Raw genomic sequence first — 26674 nt, 5'->3', positions numbered from 1 at the left:
TATTCCACTGGCTGGAAAGGCCTTATTTATCCATTCATCTGTTGATAGATGCATGGGTGGCTTCCATCTTTTGGCTGTTGTGGATAATGCTACTGTAAACATTGGTGCACAGCATCTTTTTGAGCCCCTACGTTCAATTCCTTTGGGTGTATACCGAGGAGTGGAACTGCTGGATCAGATGGTATTACCTTTTTGAAGAACTGCCAAACTTTTCCACAGTAACTGCCCATCCTACATTCTTACTAGCAATGCAACAGGGGTTCCCATTTCTCCACATCCTCACCAACATTTGTTATTTTCTGGTTTTCTGATGATGGCCATCCTACTGGGTATGAAATGGTATCTCATCATCAACACCAAGTTTTGAGGCTGGTCAAGAAATTGGAGATGGGAGCTGGATTGACAAGAAAGTAAAGATTATTCCAGGAGGAAAACAGAAATTAAGGGAAAACAGGGTATCTTTGGGGTACCAAGTTCTGAATGCACAGAGAGATATAAGACACAAGCTCAGGCCCGTTTTCAAATAATTTATTAGGAATTCAAAACTGAAAATAAAACCTGGAAAAAGAAGTTACAGATGTGGAGAAAAGAGACACCGGAGGGTGGTAACTTGCTGGCTTCAAAACACCGTGTAACATCTTTTTAAAAAAATTTCCCAAACAAATCAGAAAACGGAATTCCAAGGCCCTGAGCCCATGGGTGGGCCCAGTGGGGTGGGGGGATCACAGGAAGGGGAGGAGAGGAAAGCTAAGTCTCTCAAGACTCAGCTCAAGTGTGTAGAAAATTAAAAATAAAAACCAATAAAATGCAGCTTCTCTTTTATTAGGAAACATTAAAAAAAAAAAAACCACGAACAGCCGCGCATCTCAGTAACAAAGATTATTGCTTTGTGTTCTCAGGGCTAATAGGTTAAGCACCTCACACAGACAATTAACTCTCCAAAGGGGGTTTTCAGGGGAGGGGACTATGATGGGGAAGGGAGCTTAGGTTCCCAGCCCCAGACGTGGGGGAGAGGACACGGGCAGGCAGTGGGTGGGTGGGTGGGGGGCTCCACCCCGCCACACCAGCCTGGTCACTCGCTGTTCATGAAGTCATGACCTGAGCCTCTTTTTCCTTTGAAGAGGGCCCAGGGACTCGGGGCTCTGGCCATGGGACCATCCTGGTGGGGAACTTCAGTGAGAGAATGTGGGGGTTCCCTGAGAAGCCCTTTGCTTTCCCCTGGGGTCTGCCCCTTCCCAAAGTGCCCACCCCCAATGCCCACTCATGGGGGGCTCAGGGCAGAAACCATGAAGGCCTGACCAGGTAGGGGGTGGGGGGGTGGGGGGTGACCTTTGGAGAGTTAATTCCTTTCCAGCAGTGGCTCCGGGCGAGCCCTTCTCTTCCCTCGCCCCCACACTGGGTTTTTTTTTGGGGTGAACGGGCCCAAGGCCTTTGACCCCATAGGGCCTGAGAGAGCGGGGCCTGCCTTGGCCACAGTTGAGGCCTGCAAGCTTACAGTAACGGTGTCTGAGAGGGAGGTACAGAAACGCGGGGTGGGGTGAGGCAACGCCCTCGCCCCCAAGGGGTCTTAAAGACGGGTGGGGGCTTCACCTCGCAGTATTTACATATATGATACAGGACGGGATGGTTCCAGGGGCTCGGCCTGGCCTCCTCAGCCTGTCCTCCTCTCCAGGGCTGGAGGGAGCTGGCCAGGGGCCCACACCCACACAGACATTTTGTTCTCAGCTGGTGGGGGGGCACCTGGCCCCTTGCCCCCTGCGGCCTGGGGCTTCACATTCACAAACCTAGAAATAGTTTAAAAAACGGTTTCTTTAAAAAACAGAACAAAACAAAACAAAAAGGAAAGAGAAAAGGAAGGAAAAATCAGAATAAAAAAACCAGGGTTGTGGCTGTGGCCTGTAGCAGGCCCCCTCCGCCCTCACTCTAGCTATGCACAAATACAAAAGCCTTCTGGGTGGGGGGGTCCTATGGGGGCGCGGCGGGGAGAGGGGCGCAGACCCGACGTGGTGGGGCGCAGAGAGGAGAACGGGGCAGGGTGGGGGGGGAGACGGTGGGCATGGGGAGGGGGCAACCGGCTAATCCAAAATAAATAAAAGCAGGTAGGACAGGGGAGGTGGGGGAAAGGGCTGGGGGCGGAAGAGGAGGAGGTTAGTAGGGGAGCCAGACATGGATGTCCGGGGGTGAGGTGGGGGGGCAGCAGGGCAGGGGCCGGGGGGCCCAGGGAGTAGGGGGCAGGCAGTAGCGGTCCGAGTCGCTGCGGGGGAGGGGGCGGCGGCTGCGGCTGAGGTGTCCCCGCCCCCTCGCTGGCTCACTCGTGGTCCTCAGTCAGCTGCAGGCCAGGGCGCTGGAACACAGCAGCGGGTTAGCGGGTCCTGCCCCACACCTCTCTGCGACTCGCAGAACCCACGTCTCCTCGTGCCTAAGGCCTCTTTCCCTAATCCCTTCCTAGGCAAGCTTTGCGCATATATTTCGCATCTCCTACTCCCTGTCTGGAACCCTCTTTCCTAGATTTCTGGATGGCTGGATTTGCTCCAATGTCACCTTATCAGGGGCTGCGCTCTGAACCCCTGAAGCAGGTAGACCTCTCACGTGCAATTTAGAATGATCTCAATTGCTCACTTGTTTTTTTGTCTGTAGAGAGAGGCGAGCCTTCTTGGTCTTCTACCACCCCCCTCCTGAAACAAATGCTCAATGAATAGTTGTTGGAATGCACAAATGGACAAACAAAGGAAGTGTCGCTGGGACACAGAGCGCCCCACTGTACACAGCATGATGGCTGTGTGTCTTCCCCTCCCCCTGGCTCTCTGTATATGTAGATATGTGGACAGTATCCTGTTTCACCTGTTGGATATTCCAGTGCATGCATGCAGTCTATTTAACCACTCTCCTGTTGATGGGCATTTCAGTTATAAAAATAAATGCCTAGAAGTAGAATTGCTGTGTTATGGGCATGAAATGCTTAGTCCAGATAAACCCTGCCCTTTGAAAAACCTGAGCCGATTTGCACAGGTTCCTCTCCTCCCTCATCACAGCGGAGCCCCAACAGTCTTAAAAAAAAAATCTTTGCCTGAGAAGCGGCACGTGCTGCCTTATGGTGGCTATCATTTACATCCTTTCTGGAGCAGTTTGAGTAGCTTCTCCGGGTCTTTGATCATTGTTGGGATACAGGTCTGTCTCTCCACTGGGGCTGTGGGCTCCATGAAAGTCTATGTCCCAGACTGTGTGGCTCAGCGCTAGCCTCCCAGGTGCCACCCACACCCCAAAGCCCCAGCCCACCTCCTCACCTCCTGCCACCTGTTTCCTGCTTCAGTGGTACCCATTGGTGAAAGCTGTGGCAATCAAGGGGCCCTGGAAAGAAAAGGATTTGACTCCTAGATTCCTGGGGGTGGCAGAGAAAGCCCAGGGGCTCCTCCTCTCTTCCACAGGAGCCTCAGGTAAGGCACAGACCTTCTCTAGCCCTGCCCGTATCACCCCTACTTTCTGCTAGGGTAGATTATCCAGGGTAGGGCCTGAGAATCTGCAGATTACCAGCACCCTGGTTAAAAGCAGGGCACCCCTGAGATAGAATCTAGCCTCCACACAGGCAGAGATGCTGAGCCTCATTTGCACAGTATTCCCAGAGCCCACCCAATGCCTGGCATACAGAGGGCGATCATTAAATGCCCACTGAACAAGTGAATGATAACTCTCACTGATCCCGGGTCTCCCATCCATTATCTCTTGCCTCTCTTCTCCCCCTCCCTCAAAAGATAGACAAGGCCTCTCCTTCCTTCAACTTCTGGGGCCTCCAGGTCTGGGGGCCACTCACCCCAAGACTGTGGCCGAAGCCAGTGCTGGGGGCGGGGCTGGCAGCGCTGATGTAACTGCTGACCCCCGAGTCCTGATTGGCTGCTCCGTAGAGCTCGGCCATGGGGCCGGGGCTGGTGGTCCCCAGGAAGCCCCCTGTGCGGCTGGGAGTCGAACCTGGAGGGGGAGCCATCGTCCAGGGGTGAGAGCCTGGCAACCCAGAAAGAAGACAGTGATAGCCCCAGCGCCCACTGTGACCCCGCAGCAACACCCCCCAACCCATCCCACCCCCTCCCCAGACCTTGACCCTTCCCCGGACCTTGACCCCTCCCCCAACCTTGACCCCTCCGCCTCGGCCTCATCCCCACATCCAGCAGAGTGTTGTGGGACCACTGCCTGGAGATTGCCCAGAGTCCGTCCACCCCCACCAGCCTCAGCCCAGGGCCCCCCTTATCTCTGGTGCCATGGCTCAGCAGCCTCCTTACTGACTGCCCCACCCTTGTGGAGCCCTTCCCACCTGTCCCCACCCTGCAGCTGCCTGTGCTGTCTAAAATGATCATCACTCTGCTATTTAAAATGTTTGGTGTTTCCCTAGAATCTGGTTCTTTGTCTCTACTCCTCACTCCTCCACTCCACCCATGCTAACTGGCCTCCAAGCCTTGGCACCTGCTCGTCCCTCTGCTGGGAATACCTTTCCTCCTCTTTGCCTTCAGATCGGAAGTTAAGAGGGGCAACCTCCTGGCAGCCCTTCCTGAGAGGCCCCTCTCTGACACCTGACTTCTCCCGCTGGGGCTGTAGCATGGGATCGCCTTTTTAACACCTGCCACCCCACCAGCCTGCAAGCTCTGGAGGGCAGAGACCACACCTGTCTCCTTCCTGGCAGGCCTGGCAGATGCTCAGTTCATAGTCCTTGAGTGAATGAATAAGTGAGTCCCTCTGAAAAGGGGTGGCCGTGGCCACCTCCCCTCCCCTCTAGACTTCTCTGTCCCCCATTCCCCTCGCCCCCTGTACCCCAGACGGCCTCACCTGTCCCTCGAACTACGGCCGCTGCTGCTGCCGCCGCCGCCATGGGTCCATAAGCGGTGAGGGGAATGGCTGGAAGGAAAGGTGTGGGCACTTCAGTGTGATGGCTGAGGGGCAGCAGGGGTGCAGGCAGAGCCTCTCTGGCCATACTCCACCTCAGAGGGTTCAAGCACAGCCCCGGGGTCAGGCAGAAAAAAGCTCCCTTGGAGAAAGGGAGGAGAGAGGATGGCCTCCCAGGGATCGGCTGGGCCTCAGCTTCAACCTGGACTTGAGGGACACATGTGCACGACCCAAATGTCATGGTGGGGGCGGGGGGTGCACAAGCCACATCTCATGGGGGGTGAGATGGGGGCGGGGCACCCCCTGAGCTGCCCTGAATACTACCCATGGCTGCCATCGCCAGGGAGGGCCCTTGGCCGAACCGGGGGGCTACTCGGCCCAGGGCTATCGAGAGATACATCCCTCTTTCCAGTCCAAGTCAACTGGAGCCAGTGACTGACTGACACAGGCACCAAAAACTGGGCCTGTCACTCCAAGGACCAACGGACCAAGAAGTGCATTCTCGCCTTCCCCGCACCCCCACTCCCCCCACCAAAAGATCGGGCTGAAGCTTCGACAACCCCATTTTGCTCTTTCTGCTCCCTGGCTGGCTCCCCTCGTGCCCCTCCTCCTGGCTCAGCACCCCTGACCATCACCCAGGAAGAAATGACCACTCCCTTCCCCAGGTCTCCTCATCCCCTTTTCTCTGACCCTGTCTTCAAACACAGGGATCTGGCTATTCCCTAGTTTGCTGTCTACCCCACCCCCCCACCTCTACAGCGCCTAGCACCCTGCCTTGTACACAGCAGGTGTTTAAGGAATAGCAGTGATCAAGACCATCTGCAAGAAAAAGAAATGCAAAAAGGCAAAATAGTTGTCTGAGGAAGCCTTATAAGTAAATAGCTGAGAAAAGAAGAGAAGCAAAAGGCAAAGCAGAAAAGGAAAGATACACCCATTTGAATGCAGAGTCCCAAAGAATAGCTAGGAGAGATAAGAAAGCCTTCCTCAGTGATCAGTGCAAAGAAATAGAGGAAACAATAGAACGAGAAAGACTAGATATCTCTTCAAGAAAGTTAGAGATACCAAGGGAACATTCCATGCAAAGATGGGCACAATAAAGGACAGAAATGGTATGGACCTAACAGAAGCAGAAGATTTTAAGAAGAGGTGGCAAGAATACACAGGACAACTATACAAAAAAGATCTTCATGACCCAGATAAACACAATGGTGTGATGACTCACCTAGAGCCAGACATCCTGGAATTCGAAGTGAAGGCCTTAGGAAGCAGCATTATGAACAAAACTAGTGGAGGTGATGGAATTCCAGTGGAGCTATTTCAAATCCTAAAAGATGATGCTGTGAAAGTGCTGCACTCAATATGCCAGCAAATTTGGAAAACTCAGCAGTGGCCACAGAAAGGTCAGTTTTCATTCCAATCCCAAAGAAAGGCAATGCCATAGACTGTTCACACTACCACACAACTGCACTCATCTCACACGCTAGCAAAGTAATGCTCAAAATTCTCCCCCTGCCAGGCTTCAACAGTACATGAACCATGAACTTCCAGACGTTCAAGCTGGATTTAGAAAAGGCAGAGGAACCAGAGGTCAAATTGCCAACATCCGCTGGATCATCGAAAAAGCTAGAGAGTTCTAGAAAAACATCTACTTCTGCTTTATTGACTACATCAAAGCTTTTGACTGTGTGGATCACAACAAACTGTGAAAAATTCTTCAAGAGATGGGAATACCAGACCACCTTACCTGCCTCCTGAGAAATCTGTTTGCAGGTCAAGAAGCAACAGTTAGAACTGGACATGGAACAACAGACTGGTTCCAAATCGGGAAAGGAGTACGTCAAGGCTGTATATTGTCACCCTGCTTATTTAACTTATATGCAGAGTACATCATGCGAATGCCGGGCTGGATCCAAGCACAAGCTGGAATCAAGATTGCCTGGAGAAATATCAATAACATCAGATACGCAGATGACACCACCCTTAGGGAAGAAAGCGAAGAACTAAAAAGCCTCTTGATGAAAGTGAAAGAGGAGAGTGAAAAAGTTGGCTTAAAACTCAACATTAAGAAAACTTAGATCATGGCATCTGGTCCCATCATTTCATGGCAAATAGATGGGGAAACAATGGAATCAGTGAGAGAATTTTTCGGGGGCTCCAAAATCACTGCAGATGGTGACTGCAGCCATGAAATTAAAAGACGCTTGTTCCTTGGAAGAAAAGCTATGACCAACCTAGACAGCATATTAAAAAGCAGAGATGTTACTTTGCCAACAAAGGTCCATCTAGTCAAAGCTATGGTTTTTCCAGTAGTCATGTATGGATGTGAGAGTTAGGCTATAGAAAAAGCTGAGTGCCAAAGAATTGATGCTTTTGAACTGTGTTGTTGGAGAAGACTCTTGAGAGTCCCTTGGACTGCAAGATCAAACCAGTCAATCCTAAAGGAAATCAGTCCTGAATATTCACTGGAAGAACTGATGCTGAAACTAAAACTCCAATACTTTGGCCACCTGATGGGAAGAACTGACTCATTTGAAAAGACCCTGATGCTGGGAAAGATTGAAGGAGGGAGAAGAAGGGGACGACAGAGGATGAGATGGTTGGATGGCATCACCGACTCAATGGACATGAGTTTGAGTAAGTTCCTAGAGTTGGTGATGGACAGGGAATCCTGGTGTACTGCAGTCCATGGGATCCCAAAGAGTTGGACACGACTGAATGACTGAACTGAACTGAACTAGAAGGAATATAACTAGGAGGGATCCGTGCTTTAATGATGGGTTGTCATGAGCCTGGAGCTGCCTCCGGCTGGGGGTGAGCACCCCCTACTGCTTGGCTCTGCCACTGCAACCCTGAGAGGCCACACTCCCATCCACAGCCAGCGTCTCCCATTCAAAGATGCGCCCCTGGGGGCTGTTTTAGTACCCTAGCCTTGAACTGGAACTGGAAGTGGGGTGAGGGACTCTGGAAAAAAAATCCTCGTGAAAATTCTTGGGTAGGTTGTTGGACCAGGAGATGAAAATCTAGGACAGCATGCTTGCACAGTTGGGAGACGATTTGCCTAAGATCTTTAGAGTGCTGGCACCTTCTCAAGACATAACCTCCTTTGAGAAGCCTTCCCTAACTACCCCTACTAAGGCAGCCCCTCGTCCTGACCCGAGCACCTTAGCACATCTCCTTGTTTTATTTTCCTTGTGGAACCTCTCACCCGGTGCAAGTATCTTGATTTACTTGTTTATTCCTGTCTCCCTCCACTAGACTGTCAACTCCAGGAGGGCAGGGAATTTGTCTGTCTCACTCCCTACTGAATCCCCACCACCTAGAACAGCATTTGGCACAACAAAAATATTGATTAAATGCACAAGGAAATACTGTCGTCTCTTGAAGGTGAGGGAAAAGTTCAGACACCAGACCTCCAAGAACTGCTCAGCCTCGAACCCACTGCCTCCCCAGGCCAAAATATCTGCAGAGGGGCTACTCCTTCCCTCAGTTCTTTAAGGGCAGGGCTGGGCCCTGAGGTCTGGTTTGGGGCCCAGTTAGGCATTTCCTGAAAGCAAAACCAGCATGCTCTCATCACAACAGTAAAGCATTACTCATTTGTATAATAAGTATTTATCTCTTTCTCTAGAGCACAAGTTCTGCAGATGAGAGCCTGCTGTCTGGTTCCTTCTTTGCCTCCAGGGCTTGGCTGTCTGTCTCACACAGTAGGCCCTCAATACGAATTCTGAGATGAGTAGGAAAGACCCCCATCTGCCCCTCAACTCACTCTGCTCAGGGAAGATCCTCTATCACCCCCACCGCCAGGACTCCCTCCCCTTCCTTCACCCCAGGTGCCTCTTTCCCCTCCCCCATTTTGGGGGCCCTCTGGGCACCCCTTGGAAGGAAGGTCTCATCTAAAGCAGCATCCACGCTGTGTCTTCCACACGCGGCTAGGTTGGGGGAAGGAGTCTGGGGGTGGGGTGAGGGGAGAAGCAGGTTGAACAGAGAAACCCGTTGCAGCTCACCTCATCTGCATCCGCCCCTTGCCCCTTGCCGTGGGCCTCCGCCCCGGCCCCAGCTCCAGAGCTGAGCTGACAGGCCCAGGTGAAAACTCCACCTGGAGAAATGGCCCAGGATGGCCGCACACATCACCCTACTTGCCCACAAGTTGCAAATGGGCTGGGTTCGGCCCTCAAATAGGTTTCGTTTGGTCCTCAGGGAACTTAAAAATTTGAAAATCGTTGCTAATATTTGAAAATAACTGAAAAATTCACTTGAAAGTGAAAGCCGGGTTTCTGGCTTCTCTTGGAAAAATGGGATCTGAACATATCGGGTTTCTACGTTGCCTCCTGGCAGAGGCAGAGCGGAGCCACGCCCACCGCCGGAGCCACGCCCTCCACCGTGTCCTGACTGGGCCGAAAGAAGCTACGCCCACCACTGGAGCCACGCCCTCCACCGTGTAGGACGTCCCCACCCCGCCCACTCCTCTCTGAGTTTGAGACCCTGGCTGGTTCACCGCTGGATCCCAGCGCCTACACGGTGCCTGGCATACGGGAGGCGCTAGATAAATATTTATCAAATGGATGAATGAGTGATTTCGCCTCCATCTGCTGGCCTTGGCCCTGTGCCTTACCCTTAAGGACCATGTAGCTACGCAGACTGGCCAGTGCCCGAGGCTGCTGCACCGCCGGAGGACTGGAGGGCAGGAGAACAGGGTCCCCCTAGCTTTCCCGGGGTCGGTCCCTGGGTCATTCTCTTTCTCCCCCATGTGGCCTGTGAGGTGTACGAAATCCGAGCGACTGACCTGTAAGCTCGGGGAGGACTGGGGCGCTCGGGAGAGGGGTCCGCTCTACACGGAATTCTAAAATGAAACGTAAAACAGCTTAGGAAGATGCAGAGAGGCCCCTCGTGCGTGGCCCAGGGAGGACGAAGGCACCCACGGGACACTTGATGGGGGGACAGGCCATGCACAGGACCCGAGAGCTGGGGATTGGGAGAGCATGGTCGCCAGCAGGCCAGGGTGGGGAAGGAGACAAAGACACAGAGAGGCGAGACCAACAAGGAAGGAACAAGTGGGCAGAGTTGCCACCTACACCCCGGGCACTGGGAGATGGTGGAGCTTCTGTCCCTGGTGTTTTTCTTAAAAGGTCTGAAGGCACTAAAACATCTCCCAGAATCCATCTTTTTGTTCTATTTTGGGGACAGGCCAGCAATGACCCTAGAGCAGCTCTGCCACCTTCTAGATGAGTCATCTTTGCAGTCACTTTTCCCCTCTGAGCCCGTTTCCTCACCTAGAAAATCAGGCTCATCCCGCCTCCCCCAGAGATCACTGTCAGGACTAGTCAGCGTCATGGGCACAGAGGAGTCATAGCTGGACAGCCCAAGGTGCAAGGGCTTAGGGGACCCCTCCAGAGAAATAAGATGAAAAAACAAACAAGAGCCTTGCAAAAATATGATATTTGATATTAAAAAAAAACATTGAATAGTCATCATGGGAAAGGCTCAGAACTTTGTTGGGCTTCTTGCCACGTATGGGAAGGGCTAGTGCTGTTTTTATTTTGAATTGCAAATGAGGGTGGTGATCATCGTGGTTTTAAATTGCTTTTCAGCATTCAGGGTCTCAAAAGGTCTCATCTGCCTTGGAAGGAGCTCACTGTAGCACATGGTCATTATAGGTGACTCCATAAGGACACAGCCAACGCTGGCCCTCAGGGGGGACTCCCCACCACAAGCCTGATGCCCTTTTGGTGGAAGTGGCAACCCTGGAGGCGGGTAGGGAGTAAAGGCAAGAGACTGGCAGAGGTCATCCTGGGAGGGAGGGGTGTCATGCAGGGCCACACAGGGAGCCCCACCCCCAGCTTCTCGGGAGGGGAGGGCGGGCTGGGTGGGGAGAGGCGCTCCTTCCTCAGACATGCCCTTCCTTCCTAACCTCCAGCAGCCAGACCTCCCCCCAGCCATGCACCACCCCCTGAACACTGCCCTGAGGAGTCAGACTGCCTGGGAACCGGGGACATGCTGGCAGCAGAGGGACATTGGGCAGGACTTACCGGGGAACTGGTAGGTGTAGCCGGGGGCGAGGCCTGTATAACTCCGGCTGGCATAGGTCGTGGCTTGGAAACCAGGGTAACCTGATAAGGCAAGGGGACCAGTGTCAGATGCTTTATCTACAGCACTGTGGGGGAGGATGTATCACGAATTCCCCTCCCCACTTTGTGTCATGAATAATAATCACATTTACCACATACATACCATCTGCATGCCAAACCCTATACAAAGCCCACTGCACACTTTGCTCTCTCCTTAACCCTCGTAAGAATCCCAAGTGGCACAGTTAGGAGCCTCATTTTATAGGTAGAGAAACTGAGGCTCAGTGAGGTGACACTAGCTGAGAATAATCCAAACCCTTATCAAGGTTCTTCGTGCTCTGGCTCCTGCCTCTATCCTCTCCTCATCTACACCCTGCCCCTCCCCTCTCTCACTCTGCTATGGCCACACTGGCCTCCATGCTGTTTTTCAAATTCACAAGCTCCTTCCCACCCCAGGGCCTTTGCACATGATAATTCCTCTGCCTGGAACACTCTTCCTCAGGTTTTCACATGACTATGTCCTTCTCATTGTGCAAGAGGCAGCTCAAATGTCACCTCCTCAGAGAAGTGATCCCACAAAAGACCTCTCTCTCATCAGTTACAACAGTATTTATCATGTGACTCTCCCTGGTTTTTCCTTTCAATATTTATCATGTCACCCTGGTTTTTTCCTTTCATAGCACTGATGACCAGTATCTGAACTTATCCCAGGATTTCTTCAAGAGCTGATTTTGTCTTTCCCATCTTTTATTTCTGTCTCTCCATCACCAGCACAGTGCCTACTAGTTAGTATGTATATAATAGATATTTGCAGCTTTGAAAGAAAGATCACATAGTGAGTAATAATGGTATAATTGGGATTCAAAATCAGATCTGACTGGCTCCAAGTCTCTTAACCAATATTCTCTATTGGTTAGAGGTGTTCTTTTCTCTCCCCCACCCTCACTTTTTTTTTGTTGGGGGGGGCTTCGACAAGCACATGTGGGATCTTAGTTCCCCAACCAGAGATCAAACCCATACCCACTGCAGTGGAAGCACTGAGTCTTAACCACTGCACTGCCAGGGAAGGCCCCTCCCACACTTCTTAAAAGGGGTAAAACCAGCTAATAAATTGTTTTGAAAGGAAAATTTTCTCAGCGTTCCAAAGGACGCTAAAGAAACAGAACAACTAAATTCAAAAACTGATTCTGGTGGATCTTGTTCTGGAGGACAGAAATAGCTATAAAGAACAGTATTGGATCAACTGATAAAATCAGAAAATAGTAGACTAGATTAAAATATTTTATCAATATAAATATATGAAGTTGATAATTACAATGTTTCATGAAAGCACACCCCTAATCTTGGGAAATACACACTTAAGTAATTTACCCTCAAATGATTTAGAGAAAAATCATAAGCATATCATATATGTGTGTGTGTACACATATGTGTGTGTGTGTGTGTATATATACACACATACACTTATAGAGGAAATGAGAAAAGCAAGTAGGGTATGATGTTAACAATAAGTGAATCTGGGGGCTTCTCTGGTGGTCCACTGGTTAAGACATCACCTTCCAAAGGGATTACGAGTTCAATCCTTGGTTGTCCCCCAACCAAGTCTAATATCTCACATGCCTCTCAAGCAAAAAACCGAAACATTAAAAAAGAAGCAATACTGTAACAAATTCAATAAAGATTTTAAAATGATCCACATTAGAAAAAAATCTTAAAAAAAAAAAAAAAACAGGTGAATCTGGTAAAGGGTATACGGATTTTTTGGTAATACTACTTTATTTTTCCAATTCTTCTGAAAATATAAAGTTACTTCCAAATAAAAAGTCAAAAAACAAAAACAAAACTTTAGGCGCAGACAATGTTCCACTTGGTGGGTGTGCTCCTCACCCCTCTATCTGTGATCCCATTCCTGACCCTCTAGCCCTGCTGTACCCCCTTCTCTGAGTCCTCAGGGCACCCCTCCCCCATCTCCAGCATAAAGACCCCCTTGTTAGTGTTCTCTTTCTGTGTATATACAGCTTGTCTCTCCAGGAAGACTGTGACCTTCTTGGGGTCCCAGCTCAGATTTTTCACCCTTGGTCAAGGGCCCCAAGCACTGCTGACTCCTGTTCATCTTCCAAGGCTCTTGGTGACCTTGACCCCCCTCCCCAGGGAGCTTCCCCAACCCCCAGGTCGATTTAGGTGCCTCCTCGGGCCTCCCACAGCCTGCAGTCAGTCTGTGGTGACACGGTCTGTTTAATCTTGTCTCTCACTTGATGGGAATTACAATGAAGGCAGGTCCTATTTCTCAGAAGCTGCTCAATAAATATTAGTCAAACAAACAAGAAGAAACAGGCTTATCTCTACCTTCCCAAAGGCATGTGCGTCTGTAAATGCTGTTCCATCTGCCTGACCATTTTTGCCCTCCCCTGCTCCCTGCCCTCCCATGACTTAGCTCCTACTCAACCCTCAGACTCAGCTTAAATGTCACGTCTATCCTAGCGTCTCCAAGTCTTGGTCAGTTTCACTGTGACCATGCTCCCTACGCTTCTCCATCCGAAACCTAGAATGTTTTTGTTGTTAGTCACTAAGTTGTGTCCAACTCTTTTGCGACCCCATGGCTCCGCTGTCCAGGGATTTTCCAAGCAAGTACACTGGAGTGGGTTGCCATTTCCTTCTCCAGGGAATCTTCCTGACTCAAGGATGGAACCCGTGTCTCCTGCATTGGCAGGTAGATTCTTTACCACTGAGCCACCAGGGACTTATTTGTTTTTTTCTGCCAGACCATAAAGCTCCAAGGAAAGTCACTGCTGTAATTCTTGGCACAGGGCCTGGCATTTATAGTTGCTCAATAACTACTTACTGGATGGATGAGTGGACAAACAAATTGAACAGTGGGATGGACAGAAGGACCAATTAATAAGGAGCAACTGGACCACTTTTTTCGGTCACCACCAGAGGGCAGCACCCCACAACCAAATCACCCACCTTGGTTAGGACTGCCAACCCTGAGATCCTTGGTCCACACACCCTGGGCACTGTCTTCCCAGACAGGAGGGCAGACCACAGAGGAAAGGCAACACCCACACAGCTCCTGGTAGCCCCAGGTGCAGTTCTGGGCAGGAAGAAGCCACAGGTGCAGGCCTAGCACATACCCAGCATGCCGATGCCCAGCATGAAGGCGTCCATCCCGTAGGGCATGACTCGAGACCTCCCCCGGGCCGAGCCCGTCGGTGACATCACCTCTTTTGGCTGAGCTTTCTTACATTCCACCTGCAATGAGATCCGGCAGTCAGTCCCTCCTATAGACCCAGGGTCATGGACCCTCCTATTCCCTGGCAGGCCTCTTGTTCATTTCATAGTTACTATTTTTGGCGTGATCGCAATGTGCTAGAGATGGGTTGAGCATGCAGTGGTTCATCAAATGCTTACACCGGCCCTGAAATGGATGGAGGTACTACTGACACTCTCGTTTTACAGACAAGGGAACTGAGGCTCAGAGAGGGGAAGTCATCTGTCCAATGACTAGACTAGGAAGTGGTGGAATAAGGATTTCAGTCCAAGTCCCTCTGAGCCCACCAGCTGTGCTTTCTAAATGCCATGTTCCTGTCCACACTTTCAGGGGGGTGAAAAAACTGGCTCTGGCCCACGGACTGTGAGGCCTCTCTGACTGCCTCCAGAACCTCCAAGCATTCCCTGACTGACTCAGGCTAGAGACCCGGTCTCCCTCTGCACATCATGCACAACGTTCCCAACCAGGGATTGAACCTGTGCCCCTTGCAGTGGGAGCACAGAGTCCTAACCACTGCACTGCTAGGGAAGTCCACCTGCTCACCATTTTGTTGTTGATTTCATGGAAGTGGATTTCACACACTTTCTCCACGATGTCCTCACTCTCAAACGTGACAAAGCCGAACCCTGGAGGGCAAAGGCAAGGTCAGAACCGGGCTCCTGGTCAAAACCCAGCCCCAAGTCATACCAAGAGCACCACTCCCTTCTTACAGGCCAGTGTCTAAGAATTAATGAGAGGCTTCACCCGCACCCTGGCAACCTCTCAATTACGTGATGAGACAGGATTTCAGTTCCCAAATCATAGACGTGAAAACCAAGGCTCAGTGAAGTGACTGGCCCAAGATCACATAGCAAATTAGAAAGAGGCAGGGCTGTGACACATATCACATTCAACATGCCTTTTCTCTTCCTCAGATGCTTTCCAGAGAGAGAAATAGAAATACTTTTAAAATACACACACAAATACTTTTAAAAACGTACATGAACATGGACAAGTATATTTTTGTATACAGATACACACACACACATACACACCCCTAGGTACCCATACATCACAGAGACACTCTAACTAGTGCTCACAAAGGCATAAAGGCCCCTGTGTGCATATGAGTTACCCTGACATGTAGGTCTACACAACTGTTCATATCAAATACCCTCACATGCATAGATACAAACACATACACACACACACACCAGCACATACCCCATTCCCCAAACAGGCTAAAAGGCCCAAAGCTCTGAAGGCACTGGAGAAACAACCGTGCCTCCTCCTGGGTGTGCCCCAGGGGCTGGAATGGTATTTCTCAGAAGGCAAGGCCCTTGGGAAAAAAACAAGCAGGCAGTGCGCACCCGGTGGCCCAGATGCTCACAGATCCAGGGGCAAGGGGGCTGGGCTCGGCCCAGGGGTGGGGCAAGGGGGCCAGTGGCAGGAGCAGACTGTAGAGTCAGCCTGACCCTGGGGTGGCCGGGCCTCAGCTCTGGTTACCAGGGACAAGGTAAGCCCAGCAGACACCGGCTGGGGCGGGGGCGGAGGGCTCAGTTGCAGGGGGAGGAGAGGTCCACTCCTCCGTTCCTCTCCTCTCGGGTGTCTGCAATTCGGCAAGTTTCTAGCACAGGAAACGGCGGGACAAAAGCCTTCTGTAAGGCCAGGCCCGGGAGAGGATGCAGATCCTCGGGGATAGGATGTCAGGAGGCGAGATGAAAGGGCAGCTGTGACCTGTAGCCCCCTGGCTGACCACAGGCCCCCCAGCCCGGCCTAGGAAGGGGGAGGGGCCACACTCACCTCGGTGCCGGTTGGTGGTTTTGTCAAACATCAGCATGGCATCATCCACCTAAAACAGAGCTCCCGTGGAGGACCCACCAGACCCAAGGGTCTCCAACGCAACCCAGGAGCGAGGGCTCCGACACCCACTCCCCTCCTGCCCGGTCCAGGCTTTATCTTCAACCTGCTTCCTGGGTGGGGGACAGCATTCCATCTGCAACCCCAACTGGCTACCATAGCATCCCCGTTCAACCACCAGATTCTCCTGTAAATATTAAGCACCTGCTATATGCCTGGCACTTTGCCCCACCATCTTCTCCTTGCATGGTAAAAGCCTCATTCTGTCGATGAGGAAATGGGCTCAGAGAGGTAAAGTCACCTGTCCAGGGTCACACAGCACATCCCAGATCAAGCCTGGGAGGAGTAGGAGGAGGCAGACGGTGGGTGTTAGAGGAGAAAATAGAGGAGTAAGATAGGAGATGGGGAAGTGAAAGCCTCTTTCCCACTTGCAAAAGGCCAGGAGGCCAGCAGCTACTCCAGTCAGACCCAACTCCCCTCTCCTCCTACAGATCTTTTCCTTTAATTGAGGTTTCCTTTTTGCTAGAGGCTGTAATTAAAGCAAGCAGAGTTCAGTGCTTGGGCTGCTGGCCTCCCACTGACGGGGGAGGGGAGAAGGGTGGAGGAAGGGGGAGGTTCTGCATTATCCCCCATCCCTTGGACCCCAAGTCTTCTCTTCTTGCTGCTCCCTCAAGGCATCCCCTTGGATGCACGGACAGCCACAGGCCTTCTCTTCCCTTCCGCAGTCTCAGCTTCCCTCTACATCTGCTGCTTCCTCCTTGCCCTCTTAATTCTTCAGCCAATGTCAGCTGTCTCACGGGGTTAAGCTAAGGTCGGACTCATCCTGGGTGGAAATCAAGGGCTGCCTCTGACACTGCCTCTCCCCGTTCCACCTCCCACTCCAGCTGCTGACCCTCCCCCAAATGGTCAGACACCCAAGGGATCAGGAAAACTTCCTGAGGCCTTGGGGCACAGCCTCTTCCCCACTCGCCTTTGCTCTCTTTCCAGGCTGTCATCTGCCTTGTTGAAGTGGAAAGGGCGGCCCCTGAGCTGGGTGGTCCTCCAGCTCTTAGGCACCAAGCAGCAATTGGGCCCCTGACTTTCCCCAAGGAGAACCAGAATCCCCTCACACCAGTAAGTCAGGAGGCAGCGGGGTCCCTGGAGAATCTCAGGAGAAAATGACATCTCTCCGCCCAAAGAGGCACCTGACCTAGGGCCGCACAGCTCGGTGTCACCCTTGCTCCTATCCTTATGGACCCATTCTGAGTCCCAAGTCAGCTCAGCCATCCAAACTGGATGGACACTTCATATTTGGCACAGAGAAAAGAGAAACCCGGAAAGGGGGGGCTTGTGATAAAAGCATAGGCTTTGAGTAGGACCGGCTGGAGCTGGAAAGTAACCTTGGCCAGCAGCTTTAGGTCTCTATGATTCAAGTCCGTTTTCTGTCAAATGGGGCGTTAGCTGTGTCTTATAGGGAGGTGTTAAAGGAGATCTGCATGCAACACTCCTAACTCACAGCACCCGGGATAGAGTAAGTGCTTAATAAATAGCAGCTGTTATTATTATTATTACCTTTATTAGAGAGGGGCTTGCCCACAGTCACATGGGGCAGACTGGCGAAGCTAGAGAGTAAACGACTGGACACCACTGGCTTTGAAGGCTCCATGAAGGCAGTGCCAGGTCGGTCATGACCACCCTATCCATCACGGGACTTGTGCTCCCTGATTATTTTTTGAACAAATGAATAGATGAATCCAGCCACACCCTCCTTCCCTATCCCGCCGCTGAGTTCCTGATTCAGCCCAAATCCACTGCCCTTCCTCCAACCAACCCCTCTGGCTCCACCAGCCCTGGCCAACCCCCACCCTTCAACCTAGGCCTTGGCTGGACAGACCCGGAGTGGGCAAGGGGGGTTGAGGCCAGGGCACAGAGCAAGGAAAAGTGGTTGGGGGTCCAGGGGACCCCCCCCACTGGCGTCCCCTCCTGGGGCCAGCAGAGGGGAGGGAGGCTCCCAGCCCAGTGTCCTTAATAGGCTTTGGTCTCCATGGGAACCCGGGGGCAGGGGGGCTCAGGCGGGGAGGGGAGGCGGCCGAGGCCTGCTGACCAGTGGGAGCCGCCAAGTTCGGCGGCAGCTAAGCCTGAGTGGCAGCCATGGCGGCTGACCATTGTTCCCCCCTCGGCGGCGGCCCCTCGATCCGGGCGGGGGGCCCCCCGCCGCGGGGCCCTTGGCATTCCCGGCTGTCCCCCTCGCTCCCTGGCAGCCTATTCTCCGGCTCCCCCTGGCCTCCCCGGGCCGGTTTCACATGCCAACGCCGATTTAGGCCCGAACAAAAGACGCGGCCGCTGACGGCTTCTCCTGGGGCCCGGTTGCCATGGCAACGCCGGCCCCGGGGGCAGGCGGCCTCCAATCACAGCTGCTGGATCAGATTAGTGCGAGCTCTAATGCTCGGCGCTCAGACACAAAGACACCCCACCGGAGCCCGAGCGGGGCCTGCTGCTTCCCAGGAGCGCCCTTCCCTCTGGGGCCCAGGCCGCCCGACCTGCCCTGGATCCGGTACCCGGGTCCTGCGGAGGCGCCTTGAGCCTAGGCCTCTGGCCCCGGCATCGCCAGCATACGCTGGCCAGGGGACCTCCCACCCGCTCCTCTTCTACCCTAGAGGCAGGGGGCTGGAAACCCACCCAGTCACCAGCTCACGTCCCATTCCCAAGCCACGGTTCTCCTGTGCCCTGCGCCTAATATAGGGAACCGAAAGGGCCTTGATGAGAAGGTGAGACCCAGCCGGCAGCCTGTTTCACGTCTGAAAAACATAGGGACCCCAGCACTCAGCACAGAAATCTCTACTTCACCCTGAGGCTTAAGTAAAACTTGGTCCCCTCCTAGCCATCTCTCCATGGCACCTTGATGTTCACACGCTCCCCTTTCTGGGGAAGGCGGGACACGCTATTGTCTGATGTCACTACATTGCTTCTGCATGAACTAAATGGCCCAGAAATTTAAGTTCCAAGCACCACAGAGCTGAGAACCAGTTCTCTGGGACTGATCAGGAATTTGGGGTGGTCTCTGCAGCCCCTCCCCAATAAGCTAAGAGATCTGCACCACCCCCCCCACCCCAGCTCCTACCTGCACAAGCAGGGTTCTGAGTACAACTGGGAGTCATATTTATTGCCTCGTTATCATCCTTAGCAGGAAGGAGTGGGGGAAGGTACAACCACCCTGTGGACTGGACAGGTGCAGACTCCCAGGAGGCCAAGGGGGTGACTGGATTGAACTGGCTTCGGGAGAACAGCCTCCCTCAGGAGAAGGAAGATAAGCAGGAGAAGGGCGACAACAGGGATAGCTACTGTGTGGCTTCCCTCCCTGGGGACGCATCCACAGTCTGAAGCCCACAGATAGGCCAGGAGCCTGAACGCTGGGTTTGGCCCAGCCTCACCCACAAAAGGACCCAGCCCCCTTTGCGACTCTTGCAGGAATTGGAATGACCTGGCTGGACTTCGTGCTTGCTACCCGACCAAAATTCCACAGGGCTTTCATACCCTGTGCCCGGCCCCCCTCCCCCCGGCCCTGACCCCCAGCCAGCACTCCCTAGTTAGGACCCACCTTCCCGAACTGCTCAAAATACTGCTTCACATCCTCCACCGTGGTGTTTACTGATAGGCCCCCAACAAAGATCTTCTTCGTTCGAGTCACCATCTGTTCGGGGAGGGAATGAGAAAGTGGGCATCTGAGTCCTGTGGCCTACCGCCACCAGCGGGGGCTCCAGCCCTCCTGCCGGGGTGCCAGCTGACTAGCTCTCTGTGGCCCTAGCTACTCAGAAGACTCCCCCCACCACCACCCCAAGCTCCCCCCTTGGACTCCCACCTCTGGGCCTGTCGCAGGCAGCTGTACACCCCACACCCTGGCCCGCTCCCTGGGTCTGTGTCAGGAAGCGGGTGGCTGGCTCAGTGACCCAGACCTACAGCCGTACCCCGCGAAGACCCCACCAGCCACTCCTAGAAGAGGCCAAGGCCCATCCCAGGGTCCCCCCTGAACTTAACACCGACATTTTCCTCATCAACCTCTTCCCAACCCAACCTCTGGCAGCCCCGTGGCCCCAGCCCTGTTTTAGGAAGAACACATGGTCCTAATTACCCCAGGAGCGCATGGCTAATCCACGGCAATTCCCAGCCCCATCCTAGCACTAAAGCACCTTCTGTCACCAAACTGCTTAATGGAATTAACCCAATTCCGACCATGTGCTCCCTGGTGCGGCTTCCTTCCAATACCTGGTCTATAATTGCTTTCAGGCCCTCTGCTGGACCCTGGCAGGGATGCCCTTTTCCTGTCTCCCCTGCCCCTCTCCTTTCACTGTGGCCGGAGCTAGGCGCCATGACTCAGAATCGTAAAGCTACCAATTTCCACCAAGCCCTTGCAAAGGGGGAAACTGAGATCTCCTGGAGAGGGACCTAGTCCCGGGACACATGACATCAGCCGACGCAGGGGTCCTGCTCCCAGGACTGCAGTCAGCCCACTGCCTGTCTCCTGTTTTCAACTGCTTAAAAACTAAGATGTAGCTAGGTGCCCTGGGAACTGGAATACCACTGTTAGGCCCCTGTGCTGCACCAAAAGTTTTGAGTTCTGTATGGCTCCACTGCTCAGAGAGCTGTTTTGCGGGCACCCAGAAAAATTTGCCACAGCATCAGGGACAAAGAACACTTAGGAAGGCAGCCACAGTCACCCAAGTTGAAAGATAACAGGTAACAGATGCCAGGATCCCTTCCCTCTCTGCAAGCCCAACGTACCTCATCCCAGAGGTGAGGGGAGCTGGGGAGGCGGGGCACCGGGGGTCAGAGGTAGCTCCCTGACCTGTCTCTAGTTCAGCTTCAGTGGGTAAGTGTGGGCTGTATTTGAGTGCCTCCCACCCAAGAGGTGCGGGCACAGAAGTTGTGATCTCCAAAGTCACAGAATTAGAGTCCAAAGTTTGCATGCGTGCATGCTGGCACTTCAGCTGTGTCCAACTCTGTGCAACCCTATGGACCGTGGCCCACCAGGCTCCTCTGTCCATGGGGATTCTCCAGGCAAGAATATTGGAGTGGGTTGCCATGCCCCGCTCCAGGGGATCTTCCTGACCCAGGGATTGAACCCACATCTCTGTGTCCCACGCATTGCAGGCGGATTCTTTACCCTCTGAGCCACTAAGGAAGCCCAGAATCCAAAGTGTATTGACTTCAAATACAGGGCAATGAATCCCCTGAGGGGTTCCTCTTTTTCTCAACACACGCAGCCCCCTCTCCCTAGTCCACCCCAGAGCACAGATGGAAAAATGCGTCATCTCTGCAATCCAGAGAGCAAGGACATCAAGAATCCTCCCTCCTCCCACCCCATGCCATGCCATTAGCACTCCACCCAGAAGCCTCTTCCATAGAAGAGAAAGATGGGAAAATCTCTACTCGTGGTACAAAGCTGCTCCCAGACACAGACATACCTACCTTAGGCTGTGCTCGCCGAGGAAAGGCCACCTTGGGATCAATCTGAAAGAGAAGACAGAGGTAGAGGAGCCTTGGTTATTAAACACAGCCTGAAGATCTGAGGACCACTCTCATCCCAGGACACAGAGGTGACACAGAAGTGACAGAAACCACCGTGGCCTCTGGCAGGAAGATGTAATGGTTAGAGCTGGGCTGTTGGGCTCAAATCCCACTTAACACTGCCTCCCAGCTGTGAGATCGTGCACAAATGACTTAACCTCTCTGAGCCTTAGGCTTGAGCTCACCCGCAAAATGGACCCAATACTGACATCCACGTCAAAGGGTCCTCTGAAGATTATTTGAGGTAATGCTTACAAAGCACTTGTCTAGCCCTCAGCAAGAACCAGAAAAAAAGTAAGCAGAGACTTATTCCTTCCGGCACCAGGTATATTGAAGCCCTTCCTGCCTGAGAGATACCTGTCCAGGTGAGGCAGGCAATCCAGATTACGGGAGCCTTGGGAATGGAAACAATCTTTGCCTGCAAAAGGCTTTGAGATAAGAGTTCGTAAACCACAAGGGTAGACTCCATTCTGTTTTCCCAATACCACCGCCATCTAACAGTCCTTCCTGATGGTGCAAGCAAACAGTTCCCTGGTAGTACAGGTCGGCTTGGGGTGAAACAGAGCACAGGCTTTGGTGACATGCAAGAGCACGGGATCTGGACTCAGAAACTTTGCGCTCCTGGCCAAGTCTGTGATCTTAGCAACTTGCCTGACCCCTCTGAGCCTCAGTTCCCTCATCTGCAAAGTGGGGACAAGAGCACCCACTTTTCCCAGAGGCAGCTGCATGGAATCAAATGAGATAACGCAGGTGAAAGCGTTCCTTTGTGAACTGCCCTTCTTTGCACAAACAAAGGTGCTATTACCAGCGGGCCACCTTTGCCCTTGGCCATGAACAACCAAAGGGGAAAAAGCAAGATGCACCTGGGTACTCCCAGGTACTATATTCATACTAACAAACATCAAAAGGCAGAGCTCGAGATACTGTGATCAACACAGGACCTCTGAGGCCCAGTCATTTCAGAGTTTCTTGCCACTCACGTGGGTGGACACCACTCAGAAGTTCACCAGCCAATCGCAGGCAACATCTGTCTTTCCCCACAGCTCCTTCCGTTCACAACTCAGCCTAGTTCTAGGCAACAGACTCTGTCTCCTCACTGCCTGAATGGCACGAGCCAGGGAACAGCCCTCCTGTTTCCCCCACTGGAATCTACCCACAGAGAAGGAACCTCCAAACTCCACACTGGGCAACGCTTCCTCTCTCCCCAAATCCCATGGGGCTCCAGGGATAATTATAGCTGCCCACCGATTTTGTATCTCAATGGACATGTTCATCCTTCTATTTCTCCTGGAGGCCACCAGAACACACCTCTGACAGTCCCCCTGCGCAGACACTGATGGGGAGATGGTACCTAAGCCACGGCCCACAGACCCACGCACAACCAGTCGCTGACACACCCTACCTCCACTCTGACTCACAGCTGGCAACATAAAACCCAACAAGTAAATAAAAGGTGAAAGTCAGAACCCAAAATAGACTCCCCACAATAAGCCTCCCTTCCACCCCCACCCCTTTCCCAGGCTGGAGAACGCCAAACACAAAGCCCCTGCCCTTTGCAAAGTTCCGCATCTCAGAAGGATGCCTATCTCTTGCTCCTTCCTCCCCTCTCTCTTCCTCTTGTCCATCGTCCATGCCCCTGCCCCCCCAGCTCCAACCCCAGTCCCAACATCTCGGCTTCCTGAGTGCCGCAGAAGCCATCAGTGCATTCTGAGGACAGGGGATGGTAGGAGAACAGGCAGCTTGATGGCAGATAATCACCAAAAACAATAGGCCACTGTCTCTCCATTCCCAGCTTGGGTCACTTGGTCTGCGCCAAGAAGATCCTTTCAGGGCCGGCAAAGTTGAGGCCTGGCCTCATTGGCTCATTACCGCGGGCAAGAGTGGGAGCCACTGGGCAGAGATAACAGGAGCTGGGGACAGGCGGTAGTTTAACAAATTCTTGGGCACAACCAGCTATTGTTGCAGGTAAGCAGGAGCCAGTGACTGACCCAAGCAGGGAGGCCCAGCGCTGGAGGAGAGTGGGGGAGTGTGGAGAGAGATCGCACTGTCCCTGGCAGACAGTCACCCCATCACAGAGGAGCCCTTCCTCGGTTTTCTCCTCTCCCCTCTCCCCTCTAGCCGGGGCCTGGGCCAGCGCCCCCTGCAGGGCCCAAGACACTGGGGAGCGGCGGGACAGCAGCAAAGTGTTCCCAGAGTCTGAATGCCCAGCCAGCGGCTTCTCCCCAGACCCAGCCGGCAAGAGTTGTTTCCAGGCAAGCTAGGGCCCTCCTCATAAATTCCTCCACGGGCAAAGCAGGTTCACATCTTCCACACAAAGCCAGGAGCTCATTGACCAAAAGTCAGGGGGGGGGGAGGAAGGAGGGGGGATTCAATAATGCTTTGCCATTGGTCTGGAATGGGGTAGTGGTGGTGGGGGGGGAGCCAAGTACTAGTTAGAGTTCAGAGAAGCCACGGGTGGGTCACTGCAGCCCTGACTCACCCCATTTGGGCTAGGGGAGGGACCTAGCCCCACCCCAAGCTCCTCTCTGAGGCATCAAGATTAGTATGTGCAGGGAGGGGGAGGCAGCTTCACCGTCCCTCCCCGGTCCTGGAGGGACTGGGGTGGGGTGGGGATGTAACATCAATTAGCAGGCTTGGGATTTTGCAGCTCCGTATCCCCTCAACTCGACTGACAAAGTTTCAGAGCGTGGCAGCCCTTCTACTCGGCAAACTCCCTCCTTTCTCCCGGGATCCCATCCAACTGCCCCCACCCCCCCCGCCCCCCCCGCCCACAACCCCGGACAGAGTCCTGCCCCTCTCCTCCAGCGACCTCCCTCTCCCAAAAGACCCCCGAAGCCCCGAGGGCCACTCACTGTTTTGGAGTCGAGCTCGTGCCGCGACTGCGCCAGGACTTTATCCACCCCCGCCTGGTCCATGAAAGTGACGAAGCCGAAACCCCTGCGCGCCGTAGTGAGGGAGAGGCAGATGGTTACAAGGCAGAGAGTGGCGGCCGAGCGGGGCGAGCCGGGAGCCGGAGGAGGGGGTGAGGGGCTCACCTGGATCTCTTGGTCAGGGGGTCCCGCATCACCAGACACTCCTTCACCTCCCCGAACTGGCCGAAGTATTCGCGCAGCCCTTCTGTAACCACACACCCGCCTTCGGACCAGCCCGCGCCCCTGCGCCCTTCCCCCCTTCCCCCGTCCTTTGCCCCCAGTGACCCCGGCGCGGTCCGGCCGCCCCCGCGCCCGGCAGCCTGCACGTTCTCCGGCGCTTCCCCCACCCCAGGTCTTCACCCGGCTCCCCTGGAGCCTCCTGGCGCCCACGGGGGCCCCAGGAAACCGAGGGCCGAGCAGGGCTGGAGGGGGGACGGCTCCGGCCGGGTTCCCGCCGCTCCGGGAGCCGCCTCACAAAAGTTTGAGCCGCAGGTGCGAGCGGAGTTGGCGCTGCCGCCGGCGGGTCCCCGGGGCCCAGCCCACCCCCCACCCCCGATGCCCCCTGAACCCCTCATCTCCTCCCCTCCACCCGCTGGGCCGTGCGCGCTTGTCGATCGCCCTGCGCTCTCGGGGTCCCCGGGCGGGGCGCGAAACGGCGCAGGGGCGCCCGGGGTCAGCGGGGCGCAGGGCTGGGCTGGGGTGTCCGGTTCCGGGGCGCCGGGGGGTCCCGGGTGCCCCGCCGGGCCGGCGGGCGCTCCCGGGCTCGCTCACCCTGCGTAGTCTGCCAACTGAGTCCCCCGATGAACATCTTGCTGCGGAGGAGGAGAGACACAAAGGGCCCGCGTGAGCGCCGGGCGCCCGGGCGCAGGGGGCGCGGGCCCGGGCCCCGGGGAGGCCCGGCCCGACCCGGATCGGCCATGTTGGCGGGGCCGGGGCGGGCGCGGGCCAGCGAGGCCGGGCCGGGCCGGGCCGGGACGTACCAGGGGTCGTGCGGCGAGTCCGGGGAGGCGAGGCCGGGCTGGGGCGCGTCAGTCTCCATCGGGAGCCGCGGGCGGCGCGGGCAGCGGAGCGGCGGCGGCGGCGGCGGCGGCAGCGCTCGGCGCGGGGCAGATGAGGAGCGCGGCGAAGGGGGCCGGACGGACAGGCCATGCTGCCCCCTCCCCCGACCCCGCTCGGGCGGGCGGGCGGGGACGGCCGAGGGGAGGGCCCGCCGGGGGCCGACCTGCCGGCTCCTCCCCCCGCCGCCCTGCGAGCATAAAGCCCAGCGCTCGCCAGCCCGCCCGCCCGGGCGCTCGCGGAGGCGGCGGCGCCCGGACCTCGCTCCCGCCGGGCTCCCGGGTCCCCGAGGGCGAGAGAGACCCCCTCGAAACCCGAGGCGGGCCGGGACCTGGGCGCGGCCGCACCCCCCACCCACCCCGGCACGGGGGCCGGGCCGCGGGAACGCCCTCTCGGAATGAAGCGCTTCCCGGTGCCTTCAAGGTAGCTCGGTTCCGGATCCCCATCCCTAGTCCTCCCTTTCAGTTCCCCGGTATCTAGAATCTAAGAAATCCCCAATCTCCCTGGGTTGGGTGGGAGATAGCCCCCCAGTGCCCGCACGTTCCAACTGGAGAGGATCCCTCCATTCCCCCAGTCGGAGCGAGAATCGCCCTCCGAGCCCCCAGTTTCCGCTAAACCTAATTTAGAGTTCCCCCCCGGCTGCCCTCGGTCCACTCCCAGTGTCCCATACCGCCCCACCTCCCCCAAGTCCAGTTCAGGGAACCCTCTCGGTGCATCGCGTCCCGAGCGGGGAGCCTCCATCAGCACCTCAGTAGAAACCGTGTTAGTTTCCCTCGACCCTTTCTGAGACTCCTTCTCGGGTCCCCTCACCCCCAACCCCTTCTTCCATCCACAGCCGTGGACTCTATAGTCATTTTGAGGAAACCCTCCTGCTCTGAGCTCGCGTTCTTGGTTTGCCGGTTGCCCACTGCCCCCACCTCCCCAATGTGAGGAATCGCCACCGTTTGCCTCACTCCCCGGCTAACTCTGGTCAGCCCTGCTCGAACTTCTGTCTAGATTCGGGAAAGCAGGTCCCAGAAGGCTCACCGCCCAGTCCCTATGGAGGCTGGGGAAAAGGTCAGCGCCTCCAGAGGGCCCCCCGCACCCCGCTTCCAGTTTAGGAACCCGTTGGCTCAGCTGTG

The 26674-nt window shown here is 54.7% G+C and overlaps 1 protein-coding gene across 2 annotated transcripts; it reads right to left on the bottom strand.

Moving 5' to 3' along the window:
• Window positions 1–518: 518 nt before the first annotated feature.
• On the bottom strand, window positions 519–25658 carry MSI1 (musashi RNA binding protein 1). Of its 2 annotated transcripts, none has more exons than XM_070386022.1 (15): window positions 25478–25658; window positions 25269–25309; window positions 24621–24702; window positions 24438–24522; window positions 21487–21528; window positions 19619–19711; window positions 15985–16033; window positions 14746–14828; window positions 14066–14183; window positions 10893–10973; window positions 9650–9706; window positions 4813–4881; window positions 3809–3996; window positions 3285–3348; window positions 519–2344 (listed from the first exon to the last, which is right to left on the bottom strand). In XM_070386022.1, the coding sequence occupies exons 1-14, from the start codon at window positions 25534–25536 to the stop codon at window positions 3307–3309; spliced, it is 1089 nt and encodes a 362-aa protein (XP_070242123.1). In that variant the 5' UTR covers window positions 25537–25658; the 3' UTR covers window positions 519–2344; window positions 3285–3306. The 2 variants fall into 2 exon arrangements, with proteins under 2 accessions (XP_070242123.1, XP_070242124.1); XM_070386023.1 differs by having other exon boundaries at window positions 3809–3963.
• Window positions 25659–26674: the final 1016 nt, after the last annotated feature.

The sequence above is a fragment of the Bos mutus genome, chromosome 17 (genome assembly GCF_027580195.1).
Source record: "Bos mutus isolate GX-2022 chromosome 17, NWIPB_WYAK_1.1, whole genome shotgun sequence".
NCBI lineage: Eukaryota > Metazoa > Chordata > Mammalia > Artiodactyla > Bovidae > Bos > Bos mutus.
This window is presented reverse-complemented; position numbering and strand designations above follow the sequence as displayed.

Coding starts and splice junctions, on each gene's coding strand:
- MSI1 (XM_070386022.1), bottom strand. CDS start 25,536: ATGGAGACTGACGCGCCCCAGCCCGGCCTCGCCTCCCCGGACTCGCCG. Junction 25,310..25,477: donor GACTCGCCGCACGACCCCTG/GTACGTCCCGGC, acceptor CCTCCTCCGCAG/CAAGATGTTCATCGGGGGAC. Junction 14,184..14,745: donor ATGAAATCAACAACAAAATG/GTGAGCAGGTGG, acceptor ATCTCATTGCAG/GTGGAATGTAAGAAAGCTCA.